Here is a 20,846-nt window from a genome sequence, read left to right on the forward strand (position 1 = left end):
CTGGCAGGCAGATGCGTCCTCTTGTGGTTTCTGAAAAGAGGAAATTGTACCAATCTTGAATAAGATAATTCTTTTGTGGTAAAGACCAAGGAATCTTAGTAATATGGCAGGTCCACTACAAAACATGTGTCTTCCTCATCAAGCCTTCTATGAAATAACAATCATTCATGAAAATAAGGCTCTATTGTTTCATGTTTTTCTCTTGCAAATTGCCGGCAAAACATGCCTGAGCACACACAGTTTAAAAAATGAGCATGCACAGTTCTTTCCTTTTTTATTTATTTAAAAGATTTATACGGCCGTCCATCTCTGGCATCTCTGAGTGGTTTCGAACAACCAAGAACTGTGAAAAAAGTCCAAGAACTGCTGTGTATCACATGCAAATTCTCAATATACAGTAGTGTCCCTCTCTATCTCCTCTCTCTGTAAGGGGTAGAAGATAAAATTCTCATTTGTTCCTTAATTTGTTAATGTCATTTTCTAGTATAAAGTTGATTATTTTTGACTCTGTAAAAACTAACATTCACACCCAACTATAGTCGACTACATTTGTGTCACCACACTTTAAAAGAGTGCAATCCCTCTTGGTTAATGAGTTTACCCTGTGCTAAAATAGAATGCAGCTAGTTTTCGTTCAACTTGGCATTATATATGAACCCAGCCAATTAAGGTTTAGTGAACAAACTACAAAGAAACCATGACTTAACATACCACAAGGTCTTTGAGGATATTACACCTATAAAAGTATGTTTCCATATTCCACTTTTAAAAATGGTGGTTACCATAAAAGAAAAAAAAATGTCTCCTAAAACTCTTAAAATCCCTCCTGATGTGGGGGGAATGACAGGCACCAGGTTTCCTAATTCTGCAGATTATCCAAGTGGGAGGGATAGCCAAGGTATTCAACATCTGATTGATTGACTTTATTATACTGCTCTGCAGTCTTCAAAAACATTAAATGTAGCATAATCTATTTTTCTTTTCTTGTGCAGATTTCTCTGACAAAGGCTGAGAGATCCCTGGGCTTTGTAATCCAAACTTGCTTTATTTCACCAAATTCCTATCCTGATCGAATGTCAGAATTTACCATTATTGAAAATGTTTGTCCTAAAGATGAGTCTGTAAGATTCTTCAATGTTCCGAAAGCTAATTTTCCTGTCCCGAACACACAGACCGACAAAAAGCGATTTAGCTTCTTATTCAAATCCACATTCAACAGCTCTCTTCTCTTTCTACACTGTGAGGTGACTTTATGCACAAAGAAAGAAAAAGATATTCCAGGATTAGCTCAGGTAATTTGTGAGAAGATTCCTCTCCCTTTTTCTCTTTCTGGCACACACAAACACACATCTGTAATTGCCTTGTGCTGCAATCTACACCACCACTAAGAGTTTTAAGATAAAACTTAAGCCAAAACTTTCTTGGTTGTGGTTTAATGTGTGGATCTGACAACAAAGGTGGGCATAGATTGTTTTCTGAGAGCACCAATCATATATAGTGTGATTCACCTACATTGCAACCGTTCTGGTAGGTTAACAATTCTGAAGAAACTAAGAATTTGCTTGTTTAATGTGAATCACTGAAAAAGAAAATAGAGAAAGCCAAAGTTCTAAAATGAATGTCAAATGAAGAAAACTACTGATGGTATTAAGGTTAAAGCTGGGCAAGAAATAAACATACCACATGCTCTTTATAATGTAATTTCAATCAAGAAATACTTCCTGCTACAGATTTGAACAGGGAAGGTAGAGATCAGCATGCTGATGGAGTTTGACAGCCCTAGAGAGTGTTGTCAAAACTTGCTTGTGTTCTGCCTTGGATGAACCAACAACCAACTTGCAGAGAAAAAGCACGAAACAAAATATTGCCCTGCTGTCTCTTTGCCTCTGCATGTCCAGTTTTTGTTTTTGTTTTAAAATGTGACTCTGGCCACATTTCTTATGGGGGCTCATGGCCCTTAGTTTAGGAAACCCAGCCTTAGACTTTGGCTGGGAGTTGCATAGCTGGAGAGTGCCAAGTTTGGGAAGCTACTTTACACAATAGTGTAGCCAAAGAAGTTATAAGTGTGACTGATTGGTTAAACCAATTTGCAACAGATAATGTTAACCGATACATTTTCTACATGAGTAACAGTGAGTTTTTCTAGAATAGATTGTACAGTGTGCAGCTACTCCTCTGCACATGGAGCTGTTATAATATTGAGGCAGGGCTTAATATGAATGCTCAGAGTTGGCTCTTTTCCAGCGTAAAAGAAAGACTGATGAATACAATTTCATATGGTCAAGGATTAATGGTTTTTCTAAAAATGTGGCTGAATGGTATTTTTTGTATGTAACCTAATAGGTATTTTGTTGTTATTCCTCCCCTTTTTTTTCTATGCTTCCTCCTCCGTCTCATTCTTCTTTACATTCAAAACAAACTTTTTTTTAAAAAGAATAATATATTCAACTCCATTTCCTGAAAGCATTTGCGTCAGAAGGGATGATCGGTTTTGGAAGATCTTCTGTAGAAAGACTTTAGACTGTAATTGCCAAGTAGCATTTTGCCCATTGTAAGATTAGGCTGTTAGTCTAAAGAATATTCTGTGTTTTCCTAGGATGTTCCTCAGACATATAAGACAGGCCCATATCAATTATTCTAATAATCCATTCCTCTTGCCCAACCTGTGCATTCCTTGTTGTTGGACTGTAGGCCATCCAGTTCCACCAGTGTGCCATGTCAGCTGGGCATTTCTGGGAGGGGAAAAATTATCTTAAGAAGGCCAGTTTAACCACTAGGGTTAATTCATTTGAACATAGGTGAACTGAAGCTACTTGCAGGATCCAATCTGAGTTGGTCACTGGGAACAGAGGTCTAGTTTTCTGAGGTCTAGTTTTCAGACTTGTTCTGGAGCCCATCCTCCAGGGACATCTCTCTACCTAAATGTGTGCTTTGGGCTATTCTATGCGTAGTATTTATATGGTGGCTGAGTGGGTGTGACTTCTTATTGGTTGATTGGAGTGTAAGAAGCCACACCCAACCGGGCACCACATAAATACTATGTATAGAATAGGCCAGTGGGTGGCGAACCTGTGGCATGGGTGCCAGAGGCGGCACTCGGAGCCCTCTCTGTGGGCACACATGCCGTTGCCCCAGCCTCGCCTCCCTCCACGAACCTCTCCTCTCCAGCAGCCCCCCTGAAAAGAGTCTCCCCTGAGCGTGGCCCACGCAGAGCAGCGCAGCCAAGGACATGGCAGCCAGGCAGCATAGACAAGACTCTGCCCTCACACCCCTTTGTGTGCAGTTGATGCTGCAGGGCTCAGGCAGAGGGCGTGACCGCCATAGTGCTTCTGGGCTGCCTGGGCGATCTGTGGCAGGCCCTGGAGATGGTGAGTGGCCCTGCGGGCAGGTGGGGCAGGGGATGGGGGGGCAGAGTAGGGGTGGGGCAGGGAGTGGAGTGGGGTGGGGCCAGTTTTTGGGCACTTGGTCTCTAAGAGGTTTGCCATCACTGGAATAGGCCAAAGCACACATTCTGATGAGAGAGAAGTTCTCTGTAGGTAGGCTCCAGCACAAGTCTGAAAGCTTGGAAGACTAAACCTCTGGTCTCTGGTGACTGACCCCATTGGATCCTGAAACATTATCCTGGGACATGTACATTTGCCTTCATTCATGAAGCTACTTGGTATAAATTGTCATTACAATAGATTCCAAAAGGTTAATAAACTTAGGAATAATTGCAATTAACAGCAGTAGGACAATATATGTTGAGTTTTCACAATGAAAACTGCTAAGCTTTTGATGGCATGAGATATATTTTCCACTAAATGGTTATAGGTGATAGATAGAAATTGCGTTCTATTGTTGGAGCGGTTCAGATTTACTTAAACTATTCGGTGCTCATCACATTTGTTGTAAACAATGCATTAGCATTAATTTTCCAGATCCTGCTGAGATAAAATAATGCTATTGTTTCTGAACCTCTACTGGTGAATTATTAGGTTGATCTGCTTCAGAGGATTTTGAAGGAAAATAAAATTAAACTTAATTTCTGCATTTTTAAATTGTTTATCTCACATAGAATATCTGTTTTATAGATGTAGTAAATATCTCTAAGCAGGGGAGGGGAGTCTCTTTGTTCCAAAACATTAAAATAATCAACATCTTTTTTTAAATGGGCAATATTACTTTTCTACTCGGGGGGGGGGACTGAACAGTCTTAGAGCAGATCAACAATCATCTTGTCTAGTCTCATTACCTATTGTGTTCATTGTGTTCATGAAGATAGCAAATGGGGTAGGAAACAGAAGAACCTTTTCAACACAGTGGTGAAGCAACAAGGGACATTGCACAAAAGAAACTCTCTGGGCCTTGAGAATCGGTAGAGTTTGCAATAGGGGTGAACATCTGTAGCTCGGGTTGTAGGTTGAGAGTGAAGGTTCGTTCTCCAAGCTTGAGGAGATGTTTCGTTACCAGGCTATGTAACATCTTCAGCGGAGTTTATGGCAGACATGTCAAACTCACCACATCACATGACGTTGCGCAACGTATCGGGACAGTTTTGCCATTGCCAGCAATGGGGTGGGCGCGGCTTACGGATGACCCGTCTGGCCCATGGGCCGGCAGTTTGACACCCCTGGTTTAGGGGATGTCAGTGTCAGGGTTCTACTTATATAAGGGCTTCAGGCGTGGGAGTGTCAAGTGAGGGTCTTGTGATGGGATTGGTAGAGTTTTAAGTAACTCAAGCATCAAGGAAAAGTTGAGATGTAACTGAAAGGAATTCTTGCAAACATTCTTGGAAAATGTTTTTAGGTTTTGTCCTTCCTTGAGTAAATATTACTGAGTACTGATAATGATGGTGGTGGTGATGATGATGATGATGAACATTTGCTGTGATAATATAGACATTTTGAGTGAGTCCCTGATCTTACAAGCTGCCTGTTGTCTCCATCTTGCAGTGTATCCTTCCAGATGAAGCGTGCACCTTTCTTAATGTTGATATGATCTTTGCAATGATGCAGAATAAGAAAACTTTCACCAAACCTCTTGCTGTGATAACTAAAGGGAGACCAGAAGGTACTGAACATATTTTGAATCTCTGCATACAAGTTTGCCTCCAGGCATATACAATTTTGCATTCTGGTGATATTATTATTATTCCTGATTTATAAGACGCCATTATTTGTTAAACACTAATATTTGTTTGCACTCATATTTTCCTTGAATCTTCTTCCAAGTGCAATTTGGCCAAGGATTCACAAAGGAATGTATTTTGCTTCTATATATGGAATTCATAAACATTAAATGATGCTGCCTGATTGATTCCAGCTGTTCATTATGCTATAGATATTGGGAAAGCTGTATAATTTATTTCTTTGGGGGCGGTAAATACTTATTTAAACTTTGTAACGGAACTTCAAATATATTGAAAATATTCCGTAGCATAATATGTTTCTGTTAATAAAGACGACCAACAAAGAAAATGGCAATATTTATATTTAGAAATCTGAAGAGATTCCTTTTTTCCCCTCCTTGTATCTGTATCATTGTTAATCTCTTTTTTTCAGGAGGAGAAAGTATATACAGTAAATAACAAATCTGTTAGACCGTCCTGGCTTGTTTTCCCTAACAAAAACGCCAGCGCAATACTTTAAGCGCTTCCGTTTCCATCTGAAACATGTCCCTTATCCTGATCCTTACAGGCAGTCCTCGACTTACAACAATTCATTTAGTGACCGTTCGAAGTTACGACGGCACTGAAAAAAATGACCATTTTTCACACTTATGACCGTTGCAGCATCCCCATGGTCACGTGATTTACATTTATATTCGGATGCTTGACAACTGACTCACATTTATGACGGTTGCAGTGTCCCGGGGGGGTCACATGAAAAGCCAGATTCACTTAACAACCGTGTTGCCAATTTAACAACTGCAGTGACTCACTTAACAACTGTGGCGAGAAAAGTCATAAGATGGGGCGAAAACTCATTTAACAAATTTCTCACTTAGCAACATAAATTTTGGACTCAATTGTGGTCGTAAATCGAGGACTGCCTGCATTGGTATGTTAAACCCCCCCCCCTTACTTTCCATCTGCTCGGATAAAACTTTTCTATCATATGCAGTTTGTTTTCTGGTGCTTCATGTCCCAGTCCACAATCCACACTTCTACTTTCTATATTGACTTCCTTCTCCCACACAACTTTTTCTCTTAAAATGCTCCTCATATTATTTGGAATTTAGTTTCCTGAGGTTTGCAAGGCTTCCGACCAATTAAATTAACCTAATGCGGTTAATTGGTTCACTGAACCCATCCGATATTAACACACGAATAGTGTCCTGTGTTCAAAGAACATTTGCAGTTGTTTTGATAATCCAAAATTATGTGCACAGATAGAACTACAAAGGGAATCTTTGTCTCTCTCGGTATATTTGTTAGTGCTATATAATCTTCCCCCTTTTCTCTCTACCCATACGAGAAAAGAAACAATCCTGTGTGATGTGTATTAATTTTTATTTATTTATTTTTAATTTGAAGCTGCCAGAAATCTGAAATGCTGGATATATATGTATCCTTTTTGCCTCTTTGTAATTGAGTGCAATGAACATTCCTTATAGATGATGTTGCATATAAAGGTTCGTTTCATTGTGTAGTTGGAGGCACATGGATAAGCCAGAACATAATCCACATCCAAAATTCTGATTTCTGTCCCAAATTATTCAGGCATTACTGCTAGCTGGGGAATATGCGGCCCCTACACACACACACACACACACACACAGACAGAGAGAGAGAGAGAGAGAGAGAGAGAGAGAGAGAGAGAGAGAGAGAGAGAGAGAGAGAGAGACCAGAATAACTGCCAACTTGGAAAGAGCTATTTAAGCCAACATTACCTTATTCATCCTATACTGGAACTGATTGTTGTTGTTTTGTTTAAATAAATCCCTGTTGTGCTTCTTCTCTCTCCTCTTCCTCTCCTTCCCCCCCCCTTCATGAATGGAAAAATGGTAGAAAGTTACAGAATATAATCTCCCCATATTGTATGTTGTAAAGAGAGAATATAAAATAGAGTTGAAAAAGCAATAGGTGATTAAACAGCCAATCTTAACCAATTGAAGTTGGACCAATGTTGTTTTCAAAATCAGGGTTGATTCATATGGATGGCAAAAACTGGGGGGCCCACCTAACCATGCATGCGCATATGAAAATAATCTTTCTTTGGGCCCCTCTAACAATAGCAGCAAATGAGCATTTTTACTTATTTTTAAAACCTCAACCTTGCATTCTTCCATTTTGGTGTTGACATGGCACATTAATTAGAGGGTTACAGTGCTTTCAGATGGAGATCAAAATCTTTCACTTCTATGCCAGGGCTGTTTCAAATTCTAAGGGATTTAAAAAAAAAAGCTGAAGATCAGAAATCCCTTAACCTCAGTCACATGAGAGAGTTCTTCTTGGCATTTAAGCAATTGATGGTATACCATGGTGCACTGCTTGGGGTGTGAGAAGAACAACTGTTTCTGCTTAACTATTTGAGACCTCAAGGGTTGTTTTTTTTTTTTGCAAATCTTTATTCTTGACACAAATGAATCCACTGAGGACAATCCCGTGGTCTCTGTGCACAATGCAATTAAAATGCTTGCTTTTTTGTGTTTTTCTGGCCATATCCATAATCTCTCATGAATTTCAATAGCTAGCAAAATGCCTCATTGGATCAGCAAGAATGGATGTCATTTGGGTTCAATTCTCTAAGGAACCTAATACCTCAGTAGTTTAAATTAAACCAAATATTTTATAGAGCTTTTTAGATTTTTCTTATTTTAGAAGAGAAAAGAGTTTGATAATAAACATAGTGAACTAAGGGCTGGCAAAATTTATTGTGGGATGTCTACTGGAAAGTGTCCTGGAATTTTTCAGACAATCAGCTTAATGGGCACCAGCATGCAGTATACACCCTCTTGGTTATGAAGCAAGCCCTTGTGGCCCATTATCATTATGAACTAAGAGCAAATTTGTAAGGGTTAGAAATGACAGCAACTAAATAAGAGTTGCATCTCTTGTTATCACAGATTTTGATGCAAAACAGGCCATTTGTTGTGTGCATTGTTACAAATATATTATTGGATCCGTTCCTGATAGATCTGCATTAGAAGCCAAATAAAGAAACTTGGAGATGCCATAGATACAGAATCAGAACAGAATGTTCAGTTCCACAATTCGCTTTTCTCTCCACGCGTTACACACGTGACTCCCATTAATGGTGATCAAGGATAATATAGTTGCATGTTTAAGAGAAAACAAATCCTTCCAGATTTTTTTTTAATGTTGCAAAGTTGGGTTATGTAGAGGACGCCATTGCTATAGAGCTGTGGTAGTGAACCTATGGCACGCGTGCCACAGGTGGCACGCAGAGCCCTCTCTGTGGGCACGCATGCCGTCACCCCAGTCCTAGGCCTTCAGCTGGGTTTTATAAAACCTTTTCGCTTTAGGCCTCCACCTAAAAAAAAGGTTCAATCAATCAGTCAATTTCAACTTCTCATGGAAAAAAAAAAGAACTTGCAAAGTTGGAATTGATTGATTGAACTTTTTAGTCTCATCCAGTCTGCCGTTACTACCGCAGCCACGCCCACTCAATGGGCCACACTCACCCAATTGGCCACGTTCACCCAATTGGCCACACCTACCCAATTGGCCACACCCACCCAGCACCCGACGATACATAAGTGGGTTTTGGGTTGCAGTTTGGGCACTCAGTCTCTAAAAGATTCGCCATCACTGGAATTCAGTCCTTGTGAAATGAGAAACTTATTTAGAAATGTTTGACTTGTGGCTACTATATGGTTTTCTTTTATTAGTTAGTTTGCATTTTCTGTTACTCTGGTGCCACTCATTTGCTTTCCAAGACTGTGGAAAGCAACACAGGAAAAGGAAGATTGTACATACATACATACATACATACATACATACATACATACATACATAAAATATATATTAAGATATGAATATTAATCATGGTTTTGGTAAACTGGTGACGGTTAAAACCTAGGTAGATGTCACACGCCTGTCTTCTGCAATCAGAGTCAGAATCTGTGGGCTTCATCTCTCAGCACTGACTGAGGGAATTCTGGGTTTTGAAATCCACATTTCTGAAAGGTCTCTCGACTGGGAGAAACTGTTTTATGCAAACTATTTTGGGAGTAAAATAAGTTTGCCTCTGTATTCTTTCAGTGCCTTGGATTTACATGTCTCCAACTTATTCTTACTTATTTAGTCTTTGGGATAACCGTATCTATTTTACCATTACCTCAAGGGTGAAATCAAATTCTTTACAGAAAAAGCCAATACTTGTTATTTGGCAATAATTGGACAGCAGCTGGTAACTTTGGTTGCTTGCGTTTTTCGAGATTATTTCACCAAAGACAGTTAATGAGATAGACGGGATTTTCGTTCCTCTTCTTCGTGTTCTCACTCAGATTTCGTCAGTTTAACTGGATTTCTTACTAGGTTACAGATTCAACTTAAGAATTTCTAATGTGTATAAAATTTTCTTTCCTTTTTTTTTTTGGCAGATAAATCCTCCCACTTGAATCCTTCTGAAGGATCACCATGTAAGTATATATAGTTCAACTTTTTTTAAAAGAACTACATCTAGGAAATGAACAGAGCAGAGCAGAACAGAACACAACAGAATAGAGTAGAATCACAGGGTTGGAAGGCCCTGGAGGTCTTCTGGTTCAATCACCTATCCAAGGCAGGAATCCTTATACCAGGGGTAGACAACCTTGGCTCTTTTATGACTCATGGACTTCAACTCCCAGAATTCCTGAGCCAGCATGGCTAGATCAGGAATTCTGGGAGTTGAAGTCCACGAGTCATAAAAAAGCCAAGGTTGCCTACCCCTGCCTTATACCATCCAGGACAAATGATTGTCCAATCCTTTCTTAAAAACCTCCAGTGATATAGCACCCACAACTCCAGGAGGCAAGCTGTTCCACTGATTAATCGTTCTCTCTGTCAGGATCTCTCCTTGATGAGTTTCCACCCATTGCTTCTTGTGCTGCCCTCAGGTGCTTTGGAGAATAAGTTCACCCTCTCTTCTCTGTGAGAGCCCCTCAAGTACCGGAGATAGCTATTATGTCACCCTTAAGCCCTCTCTTCATTAGGTAGCCATACCTGGTTCCCTTAGCCCACGGGTAGGCAACCTTGGCTCTTTTATGACTGGTGGACTTCAACCACCAGAATTCCTGAGCCAGCATGGCTGGCTCAGGAATTCTGGAGTTGAAGTCCACCAGTCATAAAAGAGTCAAGGTTGCCTACCCCTGCCTTAGCCCCTTAGCCGTTCACCATACGATTTAACCTCTTTTATTATCTTTGTTGCTCTTCTCTTCACTCTTTCATTCTCAGCTGAACTGAGAATGGTTTTGAATGTATGAGTTATGCAGAGAAACGGGGTTTTTTTTAGGAGAAAGCCCATGTGTACATCTATACGTATGTTGTACATAGTATGTTTAAATGTGTGTTATGTATGTGTACACTTGAGAGCAAGCAACTAGATTTCATTTTTAACATGTGTTGTGCCCACAGGAAAAAAATGACAATAAAGGTTATCTAATCTAATCTAATCTAATCTTATCTGAGGAAACTGCCAAAGAGTCACTAGGCCCTCAGGTTCAAATTCCCATTTGACTCTGAATCTCAAGATATTTGCTCTGGAAAAGGGGCTTAAAACAAGAATTCTCCATCTTGAGCCGTAGAAGTAAATTTACATAATATTACCCATAAAATAAAATAAATAATATTTAAATTAATAAAACTATGGTGATTGGTGAATAGGGTTCACCCAGTGGTGGGATTCAAATAGGTGAACAACCGGTTCTCTGTGTGGATGCCGCTTCCGGAAGTCCATTCTGGGCCTGGGCAACAAAAAATTAGTTACCGGTTCTGCCGAAGTGGTGCGAACCGGCCGAATCCCACCACTGGGTTCACCAATGGCTAGATCCATGGCCTCCATCTTTGCTTGCTACTTTGCCTGAGCAAGCCCTCTATACTTTTTTTAAAGAATCAAATAAGGCATGCACAGGCCATGTAGAAATGAAATTGTATGACATCAAAATAAATAAATAGTACAACTTACAACCATTCATTTAGCGCCCATTCGAAGTTACAATGGCACTGAAAAAATTGACTTACTACTGGTCCTTGCACTTACGACCAGCACAGCTTTCCCACAGACACATGATCGAAATTTTGAGTGCTTAACAACTGGCAATTATTTAGACAGTTGCAGGGTCCCAGGGTGATGTTATCATGATTGGCAATCTTCTCAGTTGGTTTCAGACAAGCAAAGTCAATGGGGGAATCTGGATTCACTTAACAACCATGGTGATTTGCTTAACAACCATGGCAAAAAGTTCATAAAATCCACTGCAATTCACTTAACAACAGCCTAGCTTAGCAATGGAAATTCTGGTTCCAATTGTGGTTATAAGTCAAGGACTACCTGTATACATAATACTGTGGTGTTGAAGAAGATGGTGTCATTGTCAGCAGTCAGCTGAGGGAATAGAGTAGAGTAGAGTAGAGTAGAGTAGAGTAGAGTAGAGTAGAGTAGAGTAGAGTAGAGTAGAGTAGAACAGTGGTGGCGAACCTATGGCATGGGTGCCAGAGGCGGCACTCAGAGCCCTCTCTGTGGGCACACGCGCCGTCACCCCAGTCCTAGGCCTTCAGCTGGGTTTTATAAAATCTTTTCGCTTTAGGCCTGCGCCGCCATGTGCAAAAAAAAAAAAAAGCTTCAATCAGTCAATTTCAACTTCTTGCAGGAAAAAAAAAAGATCTTGCAAAGTTGGAATTGATTGATTGAACTTTTTAGTCCCACCCAGTCTGCCATTACCACCGCAGCCACACCCATTGGGCCACGCCCACCCAATGGGCCACACCCACCCGGCACTCGACGATGCATACGTGGGTTTTGGGTTGCAGTTTGGGCACTCAGTCTCTAAAAGGTTCGCCATCACTGGAATAGAATATTGTCAGTTTAAATGTACACTAAACGGCATACATTAAAATGAAAATTTGTTGCATTCAGCTCTCAAAAAAATTCCATTATGCATATACCCACATACACACACATATATGACACAGAGAAACATCACAGTCTAGGTCAAATGTATAGAGATACATGGCAAAAAAAAAAAAGAATCCTGGGAATTTAAAAAAGAATCCTGCACATTTAGAGAGAGAGAGAGAGAGAGAGAGAGAGAGAGAGAGAGAGAGAGAGAGAGAGCACTCCGACTTAGGATGGCCTTCCAGTGAAATTAGTGGCAAAAGAAAGTGTCCTTATTGTCTTGATAAGCTGGAGCCGAACCTCAGTAAGAATTAATGAGGCTCCACCCTGTAGCTATCCTTGCGTAAAAAGAGTGAAAGTTCGGAAGGGCTGGAAGTGACTACTGTTGCTCAGCACATGTTCAAAGCCAGGCTTTCAGGAACCAGATGTACACTCACGCAGATTATCCTGCCTCTCCCAGAGCGGGCTCCATATTACAGCCTGGAACCGATTTCCGTAATTAAAACTGCTGCCAAACGTGAAAAACAATTGTTTCTATTTATGTATTTGCTGACTTTCAAGCTGGCACTCCCGCTTGGTTGACAGCTTTTCCGCTCCCCACTTAATATGCTGAAGACATTGGGGAGACGGAACAGAATTGGCAGAGGTCTTATTTAATTATTTGAATGAGTTTATCCTGCCTTACCTCAAAGGCACAAGCGTGACTTGAAAACTAAAGAGGCTAAAATTAGAGAAGTAAGTTATTTTGGTCTTTCCAACTTAAAAACAAGCAGAAACCAGCGGGAAACCTACCAGGCTGAAGTTGTTCATAACAGAGCTACATTTTAAAATTGTATCCTGCTTCTCTGCTTTGTTCTTGTGAAACAACAGGCCATGCTAACCAAAGATGTATTAAATAGTGTGGTTTAGACTTTCCTTTGGATTGACATGATCCCAAATCTCCATACCAGCTTTTTTCAACCCAGTTTTCTCTTGTTGTATGGACAGCAGTTTGCCGGAATTAGCATGAAGGAATTGAACATCTACAGGAAGTTCTCAAATTACAACCACAGCTGAACCCAAAATTTCTGTTGATAAGCGAGACAGTTGTTGAGTGAGTTTTGCCCCATTTTATGACCTTTTCTGCCACGGCCGTTAAGTGAATCCCTGCAGTTGTTAAGTTAATAATACAGCTGTTAAGTGACTCTGACTTCTCCATTGACTTTGCTTGTCAGAAGGTTCAAAAGGTGATCACATGACCCTGGGACACTGCAGTCATCACAAGTATGAGCCAGTTGTTAAGCAATTTTGATCGTGTGACTAGGGGGATGCTGCAACAGTCGTAAGTGTGAAAAACAATCACAGTTCACTTTTTTCAATGCTGTTGAAACTTCAGACAGTCACTCAACGAGAGGTTGTAAGTTGAGGATTACCTGTACTGTTCTGTCTCCTTCTCACCATCTCTGATAGATAGCAGAAAGCAAAGCTGATCTGGGCCAGAAAGAGAGGGAGGGACCGAACAAGCCTATTTGGGGCCAAAAGAGCTTGAGATACATTTGGTGAGCCCAAAAAGGTGTCGAGTCCTGATTACAAAATGCAATTTAGGGGAAGAAAACTGCCATCACTTTTTGTTTCTTTCTCTTTCTGAATGCAAGTAAAATATCTTTGATTCTGCTTTACAAATGTGTTGATTTTTTTTTCTCTCTCTCTCTCTAATCTCTGAATTTCACAGCTGTTGTACACGGCCTGGACACGTTGACAGTTGTGGGAATTGCCTTTGCAGCTTTTATGATAGGCGCGCTGCTAACAGGAGCTTTATGGTTTATCTATTCCCGCACAGGTGAGTCGGATTTTTCCCCACAAATTGCACAGTGTATCTGGAACACTGACCCTGTTCACTAGCCATTGCTTTGCCTTGAAAAATAAAAGCCCCTGAAGGATTGGTATAGATGCCTCTCCTGATTAATAGTTTGCCATTAAAAGGATTTCTTTTTGAACAAAAGAGTTTCAAGAGTGGAGAATATTTATATAACACATTAAATGACCATAGCGTTGTTTTTTCAAACTTGGCCATTTTAAGATACGTGAACTGCATTGAAAGGATAGAGAAAAATGTAGCTGTCGTAAGTAGGAGTGGAATTTTGTATCTTGCATCTGAATGGAAAATGGAAAAGCATTTAAATATGTTAATTGGCATTCATATCAACGTGTCTTAATAGAGACTGAGGCAACCATTCTGTAGCCATTTATCTGGGAATAAGGTTCGCTGAGTTTGCTGAGACTTTCTTTCAAAGAATCATAGATAGCTTCTTTGTTGCATTGCGAAGAATATAAGGATAGATCCATGTTGTGGTTGGGTATAAGTCAGTAGAGGAAACCCAAGTAACTAAACAAACATTACCGATCCACTAAAAAGAAGAAAGAGTACAGTATGTGTTCAGAAGATGATTTTGGCTTTCTTGAAAACAAAAGCAAGGTTTCTTGTTGTTGTTAGTTGCGAAGTCATGTCCAACCCATCGCGACCGCATGGACAACGTTCCTCCAGGCCTTCCTGTCCTCTACCATCTTCTGGAGTCCATTTAAGCTCACGCCTACTGCTTCAGTGACTCCATCCAGCCACCTCATTCTCTGTCGTCCCCTTCTTCTATTGCTCTCCATTTTTCCCAGCATTAGGTTCTTCTCCAGTGAGTCCTTCCTTCTCATTAGGTGACCAAAGTACTTGAGTTTCAACTTCAGGATCTGGCCTTCTAAGGAGCAGTCAGGGTTGATCTCCTCTAGGACTGACCGGTTTGATCGCCTTGCAGTCCAGGGGACTCGCAGGAGTCTTCTCCAGCACCATAGTTCAAAGGCCTCAATTCCTTGGCGCTCAGCCTTTCTTATGGTCCAACTTTCACAGCCATACATTGCAACTGGGAAAACCATGGCCTTGACTATACGTATTTTTGTTGGCAGGGTGATGTCTCTGCTTTTTAGTATGCTGTCTAGATTTGCCATAGCTTTCCTCCCCAGGAGCAAGCGTCTTTTAATTTCTTGGCTACAGTCCCCATCTGTGGTGATCTTGGAGCCCAGGAAGGTAAAATCTGTCACTACCTCCATTTCTTCCCCATCTATTTGCCAGGAATTGAGAGGGCCAGATGCCATGATCTTGGTTTTAAAAGCAAGGTTAGATGTGATTAACCAAGGGATTGCTATACTAAGATTTTATCCGTGATTATATATGGAAGTACAAAATTTTGGCTTTGACACATAAAGTTGAATACGAGCCAATACAAAGAATTGTATGCAAATGTATAGAAATGAGTGGACAAGTTTCTTAGGAGTTGAAATTTCTTCAGATCACCATAAAGGAATGTTGCTTTATGACTGAAAACTGAGGCACACCATCAGTGACTGTATTGATGCTAACGTTTATGCAATTCATTGGATAAAAAGAGAGCACGTTCCAATGTTTCTCTCTTGTATCGCTCATTGGGATTTTAATTTTAATTTGATGCCGTTTTGGTGCTCTCCCATAATGTACACATTAGGGCTCTGCAGAGATACGGCTTCAAAGAGCAAAATGGGAGTATTTTTAAACATGGTCTTTTCCTGAGCTCTTGTGGCTTATCTTTTGCAGATGAAGTGAGATTTTACAAAGAGATGTTTTGCTTTAAGGCATTTTCCACAGATGCAACACGCATGCCCAAACATGTTCCAAATCACATTTTGTCTTTTGTATCTACATTGCTGTACCATCGTAATCCACTTTGTTCCCGCTGCAGGAAGAAAAAAATGGGGGATAGTGTATTGGGGGTGGGGTGGAGGGAAATTGCTGGTCCTCTGTGGAAGAAATGATTAGCAAGGAAAGTCTATATTTCCTAAAAGCATAAGAAGGAGAGCTTTGGTACAACAGAAAAAGAGGCACTCCAGTCAAGAAATTTGTTCTGTTGTGTTTGCATTACAATAAGAGAAGGAGAAGGTCCGTTTAACACAGTTTTGGAACATCTGCCATAGATTAAAGAAGTGTGGAAGAAAACATCACCTTACTTTCCTGTTTAAATGCCTCATTTATTTCTAAAGTATACGACTTGGCTTTGATACCTCTGAATCCCGTTTCCTATCATTTATGAATCAGAGTTAGTTTGGAAAAAGCAGTGTCCGGTTTTGAGCAATCAGATCTTGTCTCCTACTTAATTCTACCTTACACACTAAGCGAGAAAGTTGCCTCTAGTAGCAACTTCAAATTCTGTCTAAATCAGAAACTACAACTAGTAGCTTCCAAACAAACCAGGATATGGAAAGCAATTGTAAACTATAATGCCACATTCTGTCTTACCTGAAGTTATTAAGCATGGTTTCCTGATGGAAAATTCTGATTAATTGTGACTTGTTCACTCAGGATTTGTGCATTTAAGTGAGAAGCAAGTAGAAGGGAATGGGGCTGTGTGTGTATTTGAACCTTACATAGCTGGTTTCCTGAGATAATATTTGATCATTTGAATGTGTTTATGGCCTATCCGGCTGCAACTTTATACTAGGAAGGGATTAGGCAATTTGGCATAATTCCCTAAGTCCTCCTTGCCTGGTTGGTGAGGGGGAACAGCATATAAGCCTTGTTTGAACAATTTGTTCAACGGTGACCTAGTAGACCTGGCTGAACTTTTATTAGTTTTCCAATTCATAGTTTGAATACAAGTAACTCTTTCAGATGTCAAACTTTTACTCATGTCCAAGGAGCTCTCAACAAATAGGTACAGAAAACACGTTCCTTTGCAGATCCCCTCTTCCCACCCCCTTCCTTGTACGTGACGAGTCCATCCAGCGAATGCAAAGGGCCAAGAACGGTCTATTATTTATTAGTCTGAACTCAAAGGAAAGCCGGTTTTCAAAACGTATGTAACTTTTCCTAGTTAAGCACCTCGGAAGATCTCTCCTTTCAAATAACAAGATTATGCAACCTGCTCTCCCTCCCCTCCCCCAATAATTTGGGGGGAAACTTAGATTTAATAGAAACTCCATTTAATAAGTTCTGACTGAAGAAAAGGAAGAGTTTGGCGTATGCGAACTTAGTGTACTGAGGGTAGAAAAAGCAAACAGACCGCCTTGAAAAGAAGCCATATTGGCAGGCTTCTTCAGTGTGAATAATAAAGAACATGCTGTTGCACTCAGATACATATGACTATAAGCGGCTTAAAGATTGTTTATGGCCTATAGCTGGGATAGAGATATTTACAAAAACATCCACTTTAAATAGTGTTTGGAGAAACGGTGATAAGAACCCATTTCAGGAACAATCTTCCTTTCCAGCCAGCTTTTGTCCTCAGAAATTTGCTGCAGGGCCCTTTTTTTAAAAAATAAAGTTGGAAGGGACCTTGGAGGTCATCTAGTCCAACCCCCTGACAAATGGCTGTCCAGTCTCTTCTTAAAAACTTCCAGTGTTGGAGCATTCACCGCTTCTGGAGGCAGGTTGTTCCGCTGGTTAATTGTTCTAACTGTCAGGAAGTTTCTCCTTATTCTAGGTTGCTTCTCTCCTTGCTTAGTTTCCACCCATTGCTTCTTGTCCTGCCTTCAGGCGCCTTGGAGAATAGCTTGACTCCCTCTTCTTTGTGGCAGCCCCTGAGATATTGGAAGGCTGCTATCATGTCCCCCCTCGTCCTTCTCTTCGTTAAACTAGACATACCCAATTCCAGCAACCGTTCCTTATATGCTTTATAGCCTCCAGTCCCCTAATCATCTTTGTTGCTCTTTACTCCTAGGAATAGTTGCTTGCAAAAATCCTCTTGAATAAGTCTGAAGGTTCATTGTTTGTCACAACTGATAAACTGACATACAGGTAGTCCTCGACTTACGACCACAGTTGAGCCCAAAATTTCTGTTGCTAAGCTGAAACATTTGTTAAGTGAATTTTGTCCCACTTTACGTCATTTCTTGCCACAGCTGTTAAGTCAATCACTGCAGTTGCTAAGTTTGCAACGTGGTTGTTAAGTGAATCTGGCTTTCCCTATTGACTTTGTGTGTAAGAAAGTCGCAAAAGGGGATCACGTGACCCTGGGACACTGGCAACTGTCATAAATATGAGTCAGTTGCCAAGCCTTTTGGGGGATGCTGCAATGATCGTTAAGTGTGAAAAACGGTTGAAAGTTACTTTTTTCAGTGCAGTTGTAACTTTGAACGGTCACTAAACGAACTGTTGTAAGTTGAGGACTACCCGTATTTCATCTGCTTTCTTCACATTTTTAAAGACTCCCAAACTCCCGATGGCACGTTGTACGATGGAATCAGGAAGGGGTGAAATTTGGGCTGTCACCCAATCAACTGCAGCACTCAGTTTTCCATGCAGTAGTGGCTAGTCAAACTTATTCTTAGGCTTTAAGGTACTACATGTATTTTAAGAGTGACAGGTGAGCAATTGGAAAATACAGGGCTGTTGAACAGAAAAATCAAGGATTTATTTTCTACAAAAGGGGGAGATGCTGGAGGAAAGATTGAAATTCCAGCAGAGGTCTGTGCCACTGAGACAAGGGGGCATAACCCCATAGTTGAAAGAGGGGAAAAAATGCATCTGTGGAAAGTTTTCTAGAAAGAGGAAATAGGGGAGGGAGAAAAACATGAGACGGTTGTTTTTTTTTTTGCCATCCAGATATTGACAGCTGTATGTGCCGCTTTCCCCAAAGACGAAAAGGTATTCACGGACACTGAGTTGGAGCAAAATATATACAGATTGCAGCTGATAAGCTGAGGTTGGTGCACAACGCTGTGTAATAGGGTGGTTTGTAGCCTGGGTGACAACATCGCTGTAACAGGACCCAGCAGCAGGGGATGCGGCCAGCTCTACATTTTGCAGATCGTTTTCCTGGCAGAAAGCTTGAGGGGCCCCATTAAGGGAATGAAAGCAGCGGACTTGAATATATAGAAATTGTGGCTTTTCTCTCCTAAACGTTCTCAGATTTTATTTTGGTTTTAGCTAAGAAAGCTTTACAAAAAAAAGGAAAAAAAATCTCAGGAAAAAAAAAGGATTTCTCTCACCTAGAGATAGCGTTCACAATGTCAGGAAAGGCTTTGTGCACCTAAAGTTATGGGATCAAAGAAAGAATATCTAAAAGTAACCTCACAAATGAGATGCTTGAACTGAACCCAGGATGAAGTCCAAAGTTTGTTTTGGTTACACTGGAAAAAAAAAATCAACCTTAATTCTACTTCCTGCTGCCAAAAACATATCACCCGCCCGCCCCCCCCCAAATATTTCCCCAAATAATAACTGAGTTATTGGTGGGTTTTTCTCTTTAAACAGTGCAGGAAGGAAGAAAGCAGAGAAGGGGGCAAAAGGCTACACTTGGCCCCAGGACCTACAGAATTGAATGCCTTTTAGATTGCGCATCCTACTGAATGGGGGGACTGCCCACTTTGGGGCAGTCAATTACATTCATTAGAGAATCCCTGGGGAAATAAAAAGGGGGAAATTTAGTCTGTCAATGTTTGGCTGCTTGGAACAAGGGGAAAGATACTTTGCTGAATGGACTGTGATATATATAGAAGAAATCTTTTGCCTGTATCAGCCCCAATCTAGGGCTATCCCCAGGCAGGAGTTGCTACTGTGACAATCATTTTTATGTTAAATTTGGATTGCTAACAAAGAGTTAAAGGGAGACTGGTATAGCTATTTCGAGCTACTTAGCTCTCATCAGCCAGCCATACCCTTCTGAGATTCGAACCTGGGCTGCTTGCACGTTAGGCAGCTGTGTTGACCTCTAGGCAACAGGCTCTTTCTCACTTTGTCAGCTGTATCCGGGAGGGGAGAGACCCGGAGAGGAGATATGTGTTAAGTGTTTTTTTTATGATGCACCCGCAGCCCCAATTTAGGAGTGTTTTGCAGGCTCAAGTCGCTACTGCGGTAAACCATTTCTGTAAACCATTTCTTTGTCAGCAAAATCTAAATTTATATATGTATATGTACGTGTACATGTACATGTATGTATATATAAAATGTGTGCATGTATGTATATGTATGTATGTATGTTTGTATATTCTTTTGAGAGCGGGCATCAGAATTTCATTTTTAATCTGTGCCAGTCTGTTCACAGAAAAAAAGTGACAATAAAGGTTCTTTTATCTATTTAGCTTAGCTTAGCTTATCATTTTATCTTATCTTACATCTTATCTCATCCCATCCCACTTCATCTCATCTTATCTCATCTTAAATAATAGAGAATTGAAGACCCTCCTTCCCTCCCCTCCCCTCCCCGGGGTGGCCAGGAGAATGTGAGGACAGTAGAAGTAACTCTGAGCTTGCTTTTTGTTTATTTCTTCCTCTCCTCCAGGAGAACCAGAAGGAAGACAGCCGGTTCCCACTTCGCCACCACCTTCTGAAAACAGCAGTGCAGGCCACAGCATCGGCAGCACACAAAGCACCCCCTGTTCCAGCAGCAGCAGGGCCTAACACAGGAGGCAGCATGGAAATGCATGCAGCAACATCGGAGATCAGAGGTTCAAAAAAAACACAACCACCCAGCTGTTTGTTGCCTTTTGCTTCCATTGGTCTGGATTCTTGGGCAAAAATGAGAAGGCGCTTCCTTCTTTTTCGGCTTTTTCCAGATAAATGTGGTCCTCGAATCTCCCGCCGCATGCTAAGGCTACACATGACGGAGCTACTCTTTTTGTGCAGCTGTGGACTGGGTACAGAGGTCCACACGTTCTCAATGTGAAACACAACGTTCCCCCGCCCCCTGTAAATGCTGCTTTGTCTCCAGAGAATCCCAGGGCTGAGTTTTGCAAACGTGTAGGAGACGCCAAAGGGATTTCAGTCTCATAAGCTGGGGAAGGGGTTTGGTTTTTTTTTTCTTAACC

The 20,846-nt window shown here is 40.9% G+C and overlaps 1 protein-coding gene across 1 annotated transcript in view; it reads left to right on the plus strand.

The window, feature by feature from the left end:
• The window catches only part of TGFBR3 (transforming growth factor beta receptor 3), a gene marked incomplete at its 5' end in the record, with an annotated part of 85,451 nt that extends 65,012 nt beyond the window's left edge, over positions 1-20,439 (plus strand). Inside the window, 5 exon segments of the mRNA XM_029283919.1 lie at positions 993-1,292; positions 4,935-5,052; positions 9,550-9,588; positions 13,756-13,863; positions 20,321-20,439. Of these exon segments, the coding sequence (XP_029139752.1) occupies positions 993-1,292; positions 4,935-5,052; positions 9,550-9,588; positions 13,756-13,863; positions 20,321-20,439 (684 nt within the window).
• Between the last annotated feature and the right edge of the window lie 407 nt (positions 20,440-20,846).

This window comes from Protobothrops mucrosquamatus, unplaced genomic scaffold (assembly GCF_001527695.2).
Source record: "Protobothrops mucrosquamatus isolate PMUCROS unplaced genomic scaffold, P.Mucros_1.0 scaffold_92, whole genome shotgun sequence".
NCBI classification, from domain to species: Eukaryota; Metazoa; Chordata; class Lepidosauria; order Squamata; family Viperidae; genus Protobothrops; species Protobothrops mucrosquamatus.